Source organism: Schistocerca piceifrons, chromosome 7, assembly GCF_021461385.2.
Source record: "Schistocerca piceifrons isolate TAMUIC-IGC-003096 chromosome 7, iqSchPice1.1, whole genome shotgun sequence".
In the NCBI taxonomy this organism is placed as follows: Eukaryota; Metazoa; Arthropoda; class Insecta; order Orthoptera; family Acrididae; genus Schistocerca; species Schistocerca piceifrons.
The window spans coordinates 125,720,822-125,736,208 of NC_060144.1; the positions used below are offsets into that span (position 1 = coordinate 125,720,822).

Below are 15,387 nucleotides of genomic sequence, written 5' to 3' on the forward strand. Positions count from 1 at the left end.
GAACAAAAGAAAAATTTGAAGTAGTAACTAAAATCCATGGAGAAGAAATAAAAACTTTGAGGTTTGCCGATGACATTGTAATTCTGTTAGAGAGAGCAACGGACATGTAAGAGCAGTTGAACGGAATGGACAGTGTCTTGAAAGGAGGATATAAGATTAAGACCAACAAAAGCAAAACTAGGGTAATGGAATGTAGTCAAATTAAATGGGGTGATGCTGAGGGAATTAGATTAGGAAATGAGACACTTAAAACAGTAGATGAGGTTTGCTATTTGGGGAGCAAAAGTGGAGAGGATATAAAATGTAGACTGTCAATGGCAAGGAAAGCGTTTCTGAAGGAGAGAAATTTGTTAAGTTGAGTATAGATTTAAGTGTCAGGAAGAGAAATTTGTGGCACAACTTGACTAGAAGAAGGGGATCGGGCGGCAGGACAAGTTCTGAGGCATCAAGGGATTACCGATTTAGTATTGGAGGGCAGCATGGAGGGTAAAAATCGTAGAGGGAAACCTAGAGATGAATACACTAAGCAGATTCAGAAGGATATAGGTTGCAGTAGGTACTGGGAGATGAAGAAGCTTGCACAGGATAGACTAGCATGAAGATTTGCATCAAACCAGTCTCTGGACTGAAGACCACAACAACAACATTATTATTATTATTATTATTATTATTATTATTATTATTACTATAACATACACATGAAAAGAAAAAAATGATTATGGTTCTCTTTCTTCCTCATTTTTTGGCTACTCAGTTTCTCTGATTCTGTCAGTGAATTTCCTGCCTGCATTCTCAAATAAATCATTAATTCTGAAAGAAATTTAATTTTAAACTATCACACAAATTTTAAAAAGGAAATCTAGGATAAAAACCACAGAATCTATATTTACTCAATCATAGTTTACATTACAGTAAGTAAAACAAAACAATTCAGCATATGACAGTTTTTTACAAAGTTAAAAACTATACAGTAACATGTAATCAGTCTTTTGTAGCACAATCACATTACATGGAAGATGAAGAAAAAAGATCTTTTTTGCTCAATACAAAAAGGAAAAACAATTCAACAATAAAAAGTTGCACAAAAATACAATGGATTAACTTTTCAAACACACATTCATCACAAAACCAGTACCAGTTTAGAGCGTACAGATGTAATTAATTACTATGTTTGTAAAAAAAAAAAAAAAAAAAAGGAAAAAATATACATATGTTACAAAGTAGAAAGAGAGAGGTGAACTTAAAACAACAGCAATGAGCTTGGTACACATTTTGCATGTGTAGCAAATTTTTATGACTGATGATGCTATTTACATTTTTTTCCTTTCTTCTCATATTGTGTTAGACTTCTTGGAACACTTTTGCATACTCCATTTACACAAAGTCATTTCTGTAAAAACCTTTTCAGCTTCTTGTTTCCTAATTCCATGTATGTTTTCCAAAGCAAAAATGATGGCCTGAAAAATAAGCAGCCATCGAGTGTCTCAAATATAAAATTAGAACTAAATGATAAACTCAAATATAATACATATCTTTTTATGATTGGTAATGGTGCAATATCCAAGGCACAATACACATTTTCTTAAGAATCTATCAATGTGCATCAATGTTCCTACATTTTCTAGTTAACAATTTTTCACAGAAACTTACAAAATATCAAAACAACTACTCAGTTGGAAACTTTGAGTCCTTTGTTAACACTACCTGCCAAGAAAGAGTAATTTGCATCTAATCACTTGTTACCTATTCAAATAACTTACATACATATGATGCAATTCTGCATAATGCCATTTCCGTATTTCGAGTTTGTATTCTAATAAACATTTAGGTAATGTTGCATATAATATCATACAGAAACTGAACACTTTTTAAAAATAGCTTATTGTTTGGCATAATTACATATCCTTTTCACAAGAAATTATATATTTCAGTTGTCATTGATCACCTTAAAATCTGAAGCAGTAGCTCACACACAAAAATAGACTGTCAATTAATATGTTTGTGAATGAACTACTGCTTTCTCTTATGATCTGAAGAAGGCTGTTGATGACCAAAACTGGTAATTTCTTGTTGAAAATATATATGATTGTGCTAGGCAATAGGCAATTCTTAAAAAGTAATTCAACAATCATCACAAACTTTTTTTTTAAGAAACTGATCAATCTGTTTTCCAATTGACACATTGCAGACTTTGATGTGCATTAACATTCGAATGAAAGGCATAAAAGACCACATCTTTAATGACAATTTTAGTTAGAAAACTCAGGAACTAACAGTATATTTGTACATCATATATCCTGTTAAGCCTCTCTTACTGAATTGTTTATATTTATGTACTGAGGAATATGCAGTTCAGAACTTACAAGAGATTTCATTCTAGTGTGTGTATAAAATATGACGACATGGAAATAGGAGAAGTTGAGAGTGTAAAACTCTTGGGATTACAACTTGATACTAAATTCAGTTGGGAGCAACATACTAACAAACTGCTAAAGCACCTAAACAAGTCTGTGTTTGCAATGCGAATGATGTCAGACATAAGAGATATAAATATAAAAAAACTGGCATATTTTGCTTATTTTCACTCCATTATGTCGTATGGTATCATATTTTGGCATAGCTCCACAAACCGAGAAATTTTGGGGTAACTCCACAAACTGCGAAAAAATTTTTAGAGTACAGAAGCTTATAATAAGAGTAATGTGTAGTGTAAATCCAAGAACATCATGTTGAAACCTATTCAAAGAATTGGGCATACGATGCATAGCTTCTCAGTATATTTACTGCTTAATGAAGTTTGTTGTAAATAATACATCTCTTTTTTCCAACTAACTGCTTACTAAACAGTATCAATACAAGGAATAAGAACAATACACATAAAGATTTAAAATCACTTACTCTTGCCCACAAAGGAGTCCAGTATTTAGCAATGCGTATTTTCAAGAAGTTACTAGCAAGCATTAAGGGAATACTTTCAGACAAGGCACAATTTAAACATAATTTAAAAGAATTTTTGGTGGCCAACTCCTTCTATTCCATCCATGAATTTCTCAACATGTGCAGGAGACCATTTTAATGAAAATTTATTATACTTTAATTTTTGACAATACTTGGTTGTAACAGCCAAGTAACTGTGTGGATGATGGATGTATGGAAAGCAGATGCAAGTCTTAAGTCTGCAAATAGTGTAAGTTTAATTTTAAATCTTGTACATAATTTGACTGTTCTTAACTGAGGATCATTGAAATGAATAATTTACTTTAATTTTTGACAATACTTGGTAGTAACAGCCAAGTAACTATTTACTGTGTGGAAGATGGATTTAATGAAAGCAGATGTAAGTATTAAAGCTGTAAATATTAGAAGTTTAATTTTAATTCATGTACGTAATTTTTCTGTTTACTGACTGAGGATCATTAAAATTAATGAAACTAAAGTTTTTCTAATTACATTTTTGTAATGTGTTTATCTGATATGTTCCACACCCAGGAGGATCCCCTCTTTTGTCGGTCTATGGAATGAATAATTAATCTAATCTAAATCTAATCTAATCTAAATGGGTAACGAGTTGCACTCTACCATTGGCTCAAAAAGCAAATAATGTTCCAAATGCACAGATGGATTGTTGTATTCCAATATTCTGTTGACAATAAGACCATCAGACAAAGCATATAAGGTCAAGTTGGACAAAGAGGGGGAGTAAATCAATATTGATCATGTTTGAAGAACTATTAACCTCAAGTAATTAGAGAAGCAATGGAAAAACCTAAATGTTTATGTTTGGAATTGGCATTTAAACTCCACTCCATCCAAATACGAGTTCAGTGTCTTAATTTCTTGGTAACAATCTACTATCCCAAATCCACGAAACAGATAAAAAAGACTGCTATTGTTATGAGCAGGGACAGAAATGGGGTAGGTCTAGTATAGAAAAGATGGCAGGGCAGAAGAATGGAATAAGGAAAGGAGGAGGGAAGGTGGTGATGCCAAAACCAGCCTAGGAAGAGATTAATGAAAGCAACAGCAACTTAATTATAAAAACCAATTGTCAGACAATAAACACCTAAACATTAGTACCCCCGAGAGTAGTGTACTGGATCAACCACGTCTGACCACCACAAGGAAGGGCATTGTATTGTGCACCAGGCACATCGAAACCCTTCACATCCCACATCTCATGCGTTACCTCTCATGCCACAGTACCGTAGTGCCATTTTTCAACAGGATGTACCCATCTACACATGGCAAGTGTCTCTATTAACTGTCTGCATTATGTTGAGGTACTCCTGTGGTAGCAACGCCCCAACATCTGTCACCAATTGAACATCAATTCCATCACAGTGCCAGTACCCAGGATATGAAGGACCAGTTACAACATTTGCGGAGCAACTTGCTTAAGGAAAGGATACAATGGCTTTATGACACCTTTTGCAGCTTTCAGTGCTTCCAGTTCAAAGATGCTGCAACTTCATGTTCACAAATGGGCTCTTACTGCCAATTTATTTGTAAATTTGACACAATTTTATAATCACTGAAGTAATATCACTATACCCTCCCGAATGTGAAGTTTCATTTCATTTTCTCCTCCCCTTCTGGGTGTTTCACTTTTTGTAAGGCAGTGTACATATCAATGCTTTCCAGGCAGTGCAAGACATTCAGAAAAAGTTATATTTGCTGATGACAACAACATCACAGTCACCGATGTGATTGTACATGTAGCTATTAAAAGGTAGCAACATGTACCACTTCCTTTCTACTGAGACCATGAGAGTTGGTTGTGTAGAAACCTAAATTTACACTAAATCTACATCTACATGATTACTCTGCAATTCACATTTAAGTGATTGGCAGAGGGTTCATCGAACCACAATCATACTATCTCCCTATCATTCCACTCCCGAACAGCGCACGGGAAAAACGAACACCTACCCTTCTGTTCGAGCTCTGATTTCTCTAATTTTATTTTAATGATCATTCCTACCTATGTAGGCTGGGCTCAGCAAAATATTTTCACATTCAGAAGAGAAAGTTGGTGACTGAAATTTCGTAAATAGATCTCGCTGTGACGAAAAACGTCTTTGCTTTAATGTCTTCCATCCCAACTCGTGTATCATATCTGCCACACTCTCTCCCCTATTACGCGATAATACAAAACGAGCTGCCCTTTCTTGCACCCTTCGATGTCCTCCATCAATCCCATCTGGTAAGGATCCCACACCGCACAGCAATATTCTAACAGAGGACGAACGAGTGTAGTGTAAACTGTCTCCTAGTGGACTTGTTGCATCTTCTAAGTGTCCTGCCAAAGAAACGCAACATTTGGCTTGCCTTCCCCACAATATTATCTATGTGGTCTTTCCAACTGAAGTTGTTCGTAATTTTAACACCCAGGTACTTAGTTGAATTGACAGCCTTGAGAACTGTACTATTTATCGAGTAATCGAATTCCAACGGATTTCTTTTGGAACTCGTGTGGATCACCTCACACTTTTCGTTATTTAGCGTCAACTGCCACCTGCCACACCATACAGCAATCTTTTCTAAATCGCTTTGCAACTGATACTGGTCTTCGGATGACCTTACTAGATGGTAAATTACAGGATCATCTGCGAACAACCTAAGAGAACTGCTCAGATTGTCACCCAGGTCATTTATATAGATCAAGAACAGCAGAGGTCCCAGGACATTCCCTGGGGAACACCTGATATCACTTCAGTTTTACTCGATGATTTGCTGTCTATTACTACGAACTGCGACCTTCCTGACAGGAAATCACAAATCCAGTCGCACAACTGAGACGATACCCCATAGGCCCGCAGCTTGGTTAGAAGTCGCTTGTGAGGAACGGTGTCAAAAGCTTTCCGGAAATCTAGAAATACGGAATCAACTTGAGATCCCCTGTCGATAGCAGCCATTACTTCGTGCGAATAAAGAGCTAGCTGCATTGCACAAGAATGATGTTTTCTGAAACCATGCTGATTACGTATCAGTAGATCGTTCCCTTCGAGGTGATTCATAATGTTTGAATACAGTATATGCTCCAAAACCCTACTGCAAACCAATGTCAATGATATAGGTCTGTAGTTGTATGGATTACTCATACTACCCTTCTTAAACACTGGTGCGAATTGCGCAATTTTCCAATCTGTAGGTACAGATCTATCGGTGAGCGAGCGGTTGTATATGATTGCTAAGTAGGGAGCTATTGTATCAGCGTAATCTGAGAGGAACCTAATTGGTATACAATCTGGACCTGAAGCCTTGCCCGTATCAAGCGATTTGAGTTGCTTCGCAACCCCTAAGGTATCTACTTCTAAGAAACTCATGCTAGCAGCTGTTTGTGTTTCAAATTCTGGAATATTCCATTCATCTTCCCTGGCAAAGGAATTTCGGAAAACTGTGTTCAATAACTCCGCTTTAGTGGCACAGTCGTCGGTAACAGTACCATCGGCACTGCGCAGCGAAGGTATTGACTGCGTCTTGCCGCTTGTGTACTTTACATACGACCAGAATTTCTTCGGATTTTCTACCAAATTTCGAGACAATGTTTCGTTGTGGAACCTATTAAAGGCATCTTGCATTGAAGCCCGTGCCAAATTTCGTGTGTCTGTAAATTTTAGCCAATCTTCGGGATTTCGCGTTCTTCTGAACTTCGCATGCTTATTCCGTTGCCTCTGCAACTGGCCATTAAAATTGCTACACCACGAAGATGACGTGCTACAGACTCAAAATTTAACCGACAGGGAGAAGTTGCTGTGATATGCAAATGATTAGCTTTTCAGAGCATTCACACAAGGTTGGCGCCAGTGGTGGCACCTACAATATGCTGACATGAGGAACATTTCCAACCGATTTCTCATACACAAACAGCAGTTGACCGGCGTTGCCTGGTGATACGTTGTTGTGATGACTCATGTAAGGAGGAGAAATGCGTACCATCCCATTTCCGACTTTGATAAAGGTCAGATTGTAGCCTATTTCGATTGCGGTTTATCATAACGAGACATTGTTACTCGCGTTGGTCGAGATCCAGTGACTGTTAGCAGAATATGGAATCGGTGGGTTCAGGAGGGTAATACGGAACGCCGTGCTGGATCCAAAGGGCCTCGTATCACTAGCAGTCGAGATGACAGGCATCTAATCCGCTGTAACGGATCGTGCAGCCATGTCTCGATCCTTGAGTCAACAGATGGGGACGTTTGCAAGACAACAAGCATCTGCACAAACAGTTCGATAACATTTGCAGCAGCATGGACTATGAGCTCGTAGACCATGGCTGCGGTTGCCCTTGATGCTGCATAACAGATAGGAGTGCCTGCGATGGTGTACTCAACAACCAACCTCAGTGCACGAATGGCAAAACGTCATTTTTTCGGATGAATCCAGGTTCTGTTTACAGCATCATGATGGTCACATCCGTGTTTGGTGACATCGCGGTGAACGGACATTGGATCACCCGGTGTGATGGTATGGGGTGCCATTGGTCACACGTATCAATCACCTCTTGTTCGCATTGGCGGCACTTTGTACAGTGGACGTTACATTTCAGATGTGTTACGACCCGTGGCTCTACCCTTCATTCGATCCCTGCGAAACCCTTCATTTCAGCAGGATATCAAGGCCGTTATTACGGCCAGAGGTGGTTGTTCTGGGTACTGATTTCTCAGGATCTATGCACCCAAACTGCGTGAAAATGTAATCACATGTCAGTTCTAGTATAATATATTTGTCCAATGAATACCCGTTTATCATCTGCATTTCTTCTTGGTGTAGCAATTTTAATGGCCAGTATTGTAAGATAGTACTGGTAGAGAAAAGACAACATACTGTGCCTGCATTTTTTATTTATGTGCAGACATGAAATGCTTATCTACGCACAGTACAGCCAAAGCCAAGATGGAGGGTGAGTGTTCTATTGGTGGGAAGGAGCCGTTTACACTTTGATATCGCAACTTGGGGATTCCGTGGACAAAGAAGAGGAGTGTAGGGTGACAATGGCTGTTGATAATTTAAAAATGCTTAATTACTTACTTACTTATTTACTTACTTCTTGACCTAGGTACACTAATGATCTGTCTGTCGACAAGTTTGGTAATTAAGATGTAAAATGTGAATGTTTAACTGATACGTTGAAAGTGTTATGGAGACTGTTAAATACAGGAGGATTTTGAAAGGAAGTAGTTACATGATTTTGTAGCTACAGTTAGCAAATATAATTTTCCATTATCACAGCAGTTTCCTTTAGATAGATAAGAAGTTCGGTACAGCTATGAGTGGCAGTGCATAGCAGGACCATGACTTCAAGGAGTGACACAAGTGCAGAAAAAGAAGATTTAAAGGTAAAGATAATCACGAAGACATGACTGACAGATCACATTCACAGAATTGGTACCATGGTTAAGTACTCTCAAGCAGTGAATACAGCAGTAACATTTCACTGATAAACATCAGAGCTCCTGTTAGAGAAAGCAAATGAAACATTCAGTGATGTTTAAAATTGGGCAGTATGTAATAAATTAAGATGAACATAATGGAAACAAATAGTATCAGCAAAAGAACAGAAAAAAAACTTTTTGCATTAAGCATAGATGTGTAACAAACACAAAGTTTTTAGGGGTGATTATTGATTTCAACTGACATGGAATGAACACACAAAGATACTGGCAAAAAGACTCTTAGGGTTGTATCATCACTTTACAAAGCCCAATATCTTGTATTGACATACTATTCTCATGTACACTAATTTCTTGGCTATGGAACTCTTTTCTGGGGCTCAACACACGGGGACTGTCGAATTTTTATTGAATTTAGCATATGTCAAAATTCAGGTGTAAGTAAGAAACACATATTTTTTTGTTTTCTCCAAAAAAATTCCTGCACAGTGATACAGACCTCCAAAGATGACATTGCAAACACCATATCGAAGATACAAATTTCGGAGCATTTTTTAAAAGGCTGTATCTCTGTAACAGTTCTAGGTATTTTGTTACAGTTTTTTTTTATTTTAAAGATAACTGCTTTACGATTACAATGGTATCCTCCGTTCAGACAAATTTGTCAAGTTCTTTTACTGGCACCTTTCGAAATTTTTTTACAATTTGCAGAATTTTTTTTTTTTTTTTTTCAAAAATGACAATCCAGAAAAGTTACATTTTTCTTCTGTTGATTAGTACCACATAGTACTATATTTTCTGTAAGGGAGAGCTTCCACTTTTAAGTTGGACTGGTTTTATTTTTAAAAATCATTTTTTTTTTTAATTCTTACTAATTTCTTTACAATGTTTATTTCTATTGTCTTTGTTGCAGTTATTTCTTCTCACTTTCTTTGTTGCAATTATTTCTTTTCACTTTTATTGTTGCAGATATTTCTTACACTTTGTTGTTGTTTCTTGTCAGGTTCTTTGTCACAGTTGTTCATTACAGGTTTTGGTATTGTAGTTGTTCAGTGCTAATTTGTTTACTGAAGAGGCTTCTAAGAAATCTGAGACCATCCAGTGAGTTCTGTGTTTTTGTGAAGAATTTGCCAGTTGACACAGTTGCAGTGTGTTTTGTGAAAAGGACTGTCTTCTGACTGGGGCCACAGGAGAGTGAAGTGTGCTGACTATTTGCACATCTATATAAGAGTGATATATATGGCAAACAAAAAACAGACTTTGTTCAGGTTGGGAATAAGGTTCTCATCTGAAGATTCTGTTTCAAAGTGAATACTGTTTCCAGTGACGACTTTCTGTGTTCTAAATGTTTTGACAGAATAACACCAATGATAGTATCTGATCACGGTGAAGCCTCCTATGGTGCAGATTTTGCATCAATAAAGAAAGAATTAAATACCCTGAACCAGCGAACTACAGAAGTAGGTGTTAGTCCTGTTAAGTAACCATGGTCAGTGAAGTTGAGTCATAAGCTCTATGCATCAAGAAAGTGCAGAGAAATTACTAAAGCTATGGATGAATACACTACAGCAAAACTGACCACACTCTTCAAAGAAGAAATTCCATCTTCAGAAGAAAATGAACCAAAGCATTCTGCACCTCTTGCCAGGACTATTTTCACAGATACCGTATAAATGAAGCTGTTGAATACTGTGCATCCTACAGTGAAAAGGTACAAGTTGTAACTATTAGTCCAGAGACATTTTGAAAGAAAACAATTTTGAATCATATTCCATCAGTATCAAAAGTACATGGTAAACAATTCAAGAAACGCTTGGTCTGTAAATGGAGTCTTTGGAAGACCAGATCCCTATTATGGTTATCCCGTAGAAGAAGCTCAAGTTCAAATAGTGCAGTCATTTTATCTGGAAGATAAATGGGACTGTTATTGCCAGAATGCCAACAAAAAAGACACTATAACTGTAACAGTTAAAGGTCGAAAAATTGTGAAAGTGATGAGGTACATGACTTACAGTATTAAAGAAGTTTTTCAATTTATAAGAGCAACTAAACAACTTCACAAATTGGAAGATAAAAACTTTATGCACTACGATCTAAGTGGGTAGTTCCACACCCACCTAGAGATGTCTGTTTATGTGTGTACTGCGTGAATTTTGAACTTTTTGTGGCAACTTTGAAGGACTTACTGGAGCACGTGACATTTGAGACCTTGGTTGGGCATTTGAAGCCATTAGTAGTCTGTGACATAAAGCGAGAGATTTGTTTGTTTCAAGAACGTGGTGACTGCCCTGGAAAGCAAGAACTGTCTTTACAGACACTTGGCTTGGAAGACGTAGCAGATAACACTGCAGAAATTACATATGCGACATGAGAGGAAAATAATCTAATTAACAAAACTGTTGCCTCTGACAGTTTCATTGAACTTGGTAAATGGTCAGTGAAAGCAGTAACACACCAGCATCTGAAGAAATTGCAACAACATTGCAGAAGTGAAAGGGTGTGTACAGGCTGATGAACTATTTTTAGTGCTTCACTGTGATTTTGCTGAGAACTGGTCTGTAACTCTCCCACAAGAAGTACAAGTATATCATTGTAGTAATGACCAGGTTTCAATTTTTACAGGAGTGACATATTTACAAAACAAGATCACAAGTGTTGCAGTTATAAGTGATGACAGAACATGACTCAGCACATGCTTTGCTAGCAATGCACAAAATTCTTCAACTGCAGACAGGGCAGAGAAGATCATCATTATTTCTGATGCTGCTCCTAGTCATTTTAAAAAACATTACCATCTGTTTGAGTTGAGTAAGTTGCTAGTGCCAACTGACTGGGTATACAGTGCTACTGGTTATGGGAACAGGCCTTGTGATGGTGTAGGAGGCCTGCTGAAACACCATGCTACAAAACATAATCTTTCCAGACCAAATACAGCAGCAATTCAGAATGCTGAGGATTTTATGAGAGTCATAAAGTCTTACACATTCACAGCCCTCATTTTTGTCCAAAGAGGAAATCGAAGAATTCCATGAGCAGAAAAAGGAAGAATGGTCTAAACAAATTTCTTCTGTGAAAAGAATTCAGAAGACACATTTTTGGATGCAAGGTGATGGGCAAACATATATTACACACACTTTAAAGAGCAAGAAAGAAGAAATTTCGTTCGTTCGGCCAACACCTCAGAAACAGCAGGATAATATTCAGATGCTCAACCTGAGAAGGGGGAATGTTCGTGGCATGTATGTATGAATATGACTGGTGGATTGCAGTGATTATAGACACCAGCTATGAGTTAAATGAAATTGTAGTGAACTTTATGCTACCACATGGACCAGCTGCTGGATATAGGTTTCCAGCTGAAGGACAGCAACAACACCATCAGCACTCACTTCCTGTTCCTATTGGTTCAACAGGAAGGCGTCACTCTATATCAAAGGAAGATACTGAAGCAGTGTAACACATTTTTAGTTCATTGCCTAGCTAATTTCAGAACAAAACAGAATGCACAGAAGTTGTATCAATAAACCTTTAATTCTTTGGACCTTTCACATACATTTTTGAACCATTTACAAGGCTTGAAAAATGAATCTCTTATTCATCTTCCAAAACTAAAATTATGTTAAATAAGACTAGGTTTTGATTTTTATGAGCCTGTTATGTGATAATGTGGTGATAAAACAGGTTTTATGTATGGCAAAACTTTCTATTGTTTATAAAATCTGTTCAACCTGAAAGTGGAAGCTCTCCTTTCCAGGAAATGTAGAACTATAAGGTACCAATCAACAGAAAAAAATCAAAATTTTATGGATTGCCATTTTTGGAAAAAAAAACTTTTTTTCACAAATTATAAAAAATGTTCAGAACACCGCAGTAAAAGAACTTTGACAGATAAGTTCAAATGGAGGATTTCTTTGTAATCATAAAGCAATTATCTTTCAAATTAAAAAAAAAAATATTTAGAACTGTTCCAGAGATACAGCATTTTAAAATTTTTTCCGTAATTCGTGTCTTCAAAATGGTAATGTGCAGTGTCATCTTTGGAGGACTGTATCTCGGAGCAGAAATTTTTTTGGAGAAAACAAAAAAATACGTGTTCCTTACTTAGTCCTTCATTTTAACATATGCTACATTCAATAACATCTGAGACTATGAACTTAAGATTTTTTTCCTAGCCTGCCTGAATTGATATGGACTATGTCCTATACATAATCATGGAACAAGAACCAGTTGGGGCTTACGTTTGGCAAGAAAACCAAACAAAAATCTCAAAACAGCGTTTTCTGTCAGCGGATAAAACTTCACAATAAACTGCCCAAGGAATAAAATACATTTGCTTACAAAGGCAACTAAAACATACTTCATACTTCACCAGTAATGCATCCCACACAACTAAAGATTACTTACAAGATTCAGAATGGTGGTTAATAGTGAAAAAGGTAACTGCAACACCCTGTCACATTACAATACATTATCACAATGTGCCATGATCTACAGTGAATGCTAGCACAGTTTCATAATTCTCCTGAACTCAACGCCTCACTTGTCATGTAGGTATGCTGACTTCTGATTCTCATACAGACTGGCAGGAGGTCATGGGTGGGAGAGGGGGAGGGATTGTACAAGGTATAATAGCATTTTTAAGGGTCTCGAGTCAGTCGAAGGGAGTGTAAGGAGCATGTCCATTGTCCTTGAGTCACCAGTGATGCAGTGCGAAAACTGTTTTTTGTATTATAAATTGTGTGGTGCAAGGAATGTGTAAATCATAGAAAATTGCGCAACAGGGACCATGCAAATGAGGCAGTGCAGTTAATAATGCAGGAAAAGAGAGATTGCTACTTACCCATAAAGATGACACGTCAAGTTGCAGACAGGCACAATTAAAAGGCTTTCGGCCGCAGTCTTCATCAGTAAAACACACACACACACACACACACACACACAGGCGGCGCGTGCGTGCAAAAGGAAGCACACAAAGCCGCCAACTCCAGCATCTCTGATCAGAATGCAACATCACGTGGGTTGTAAGCAGCAGTCTGGAGGGTGTCGGGAAGGGGAAGGGGATGGGATAGTAGTGTACATGTGGGGAGGGAGACAAATGCTGCCTGGTGGAGTGTGCAAGGACTAGACTGCCATTCTGTTTATTTGCAGCCTCTCACAACACATCTGCCCATCTTTCTCCGCTCCTCTCCTTGTTTGCTCCCCTTTTTTTTCCCCCACCACCCTGCCTCACTACCTCATGAGGCTATGCCTGTTGGCAGTCTAGTCCCTGCACACTCCAGCAAACAGCATTCTTTTCTCTCCCCACCTGTACACTACTATCCCTTCCCCACCCCTTCCAGATTGCTGCTTGCATTCCAAGTGATGTTGCATTCTGGCCCGAGATGCTGGAGTTGACGGTCATGTGTGCTTGCTCGTGTGTGTGTGTGTGTGAACTGTGTGTGTGTGTGTGTGTGTGTGTGTGTGTGTGTGTGTGTGTGTGTGTGTGTGTGTGTTTTACTGATGAAGGCTGTGACAGAAAGCTATATGTGAGTATCTTTTAATTGTGCCTGTCAGCAACCTGACATGTCTTCTTTACGGTAAGTAGCAATCTGTCTTTTCCTACATAGTTGATATTTCTAATAGATGGTGCAGTTATTGAGACACTGATCTCATATTTGGGAGTCTAGACTTAGCTCAGTCTGGACATCCTGATTTAGATTTCTATGGTTTTCCAAAATCATTCCAGGAAAATGCTGGGATGGTTCCTTCATTGAAGCCATGGCCAACCACCTGTACTGTCTTCATAAAAACATACTTATACATTCTGTGTATATGTACATCGTGAGCTACTTATTTTCATTGTATTATGATGTGAAATCCTACATCATTGTGATATGATGTCTGGATGCATAAAAAAAAAGCTAATCAAATCACAATTGCAAATATGGAGGAACAAAATCACAACAGGTCAAAGACAGAAAATTTTCTTGTAAAATATATGTATGTCACAAACAGTGAACCTGCACTTAGGTGCACAGACTGAATTTCAAATTATCACAAATGATATAATTTGTAACTCACAACTAACAATAGCGCACCAGGTGAGTTCGAAGCTATTTGCAAGTGTACAGCACTTTGCTCTGGGAAAACACTCAAAAGTGCTTTTTATGCCAAAACTAGTTGTGTAACTAAGAAGAGGTCTTAATAAATATAAAGCCTACATGGGAAAATGTGTCCTTCATTCTACTCATACAATAATGCGCAGGCAACAAAACAAGGTGATTACAAGGGTTAATAATGAGGCAGCTTAGGGGCTGTTCAGACTCCTCAGTATCAACTGCTGTAAAACACAGAGATCATTTACAGTACCACACAATGAGTAATTAAAATTGGTAGTTTGGAACTTTGGCTAATCAATCTACAACTTCCCTGCAAGGTACTGTAGCTACATTAAGCTTTCATAGCTTGTATTCATTTAGATGTGTCATACATTAATTTCAGATGGTACAGAGAGAAAAATCTATTAGATGTGGCTGTCAGTACACTTAATGATGCTGAGTTTTCTTAGTACTCATATGTTTAAGGCTTAGTGATGCTTTATCACTGAAAATAATAATAATAATAATAATAATAATAATAATGATCATAAACCTCCTTTTCAAAATATTGTAAGTTTTTTGCAGAAATCAATAATATGGTTTTGATGATTACCATAAACACACACTGGCTTTTTGTAATTGTAAAAAGTTAAAATTGTTCTTTCTATCATACTGCTACACATTTACAAAAGTGAAATGCAAGTCAAGGTATACATCACATTCCATTTATCTTGACCGCTCCAAATACCTTGTCATCCAGAAGTGTAACAAAATGTATCAAGTGAATGTTGTTTAGCCACAAGGGGGACATTAACCAGCACGACTGCTGAGCTTGTAAATTTGTTTGTAACGAAAATATGAACAGCTGTGCATCTTTTTTCTAAAAAACTACACCCTATACTTTTTATTTGGTAATC

The 15,387-nt window shown here is 37.4% G+C and overlaps 1 protein-coding gene across 1 annotated transcript in view; it reads right to left on the bottom strand.

Moving 5' to 3' along the window:
* Positions 1–1,199: 1,199 nt before the first annotated feature.
* The window catches only part of LOC124805499, a 139,438-nt gene continuing 125,250 nt past the window's right edge, over positions 1,200–15,387 (bottom strand). The window contains exon 9 of the mRNA XM_047266063.1: positions 1,200–1,457. Within this exon, the coding sequence (XP_047122019.1) occupies positions 1,332–1,457 (126 nt within the window). The 3' untranslated portion in view covers positions 1,200–1,331. The remainder of the gene's footprint in view (positions 1,458–15,387) is intronic.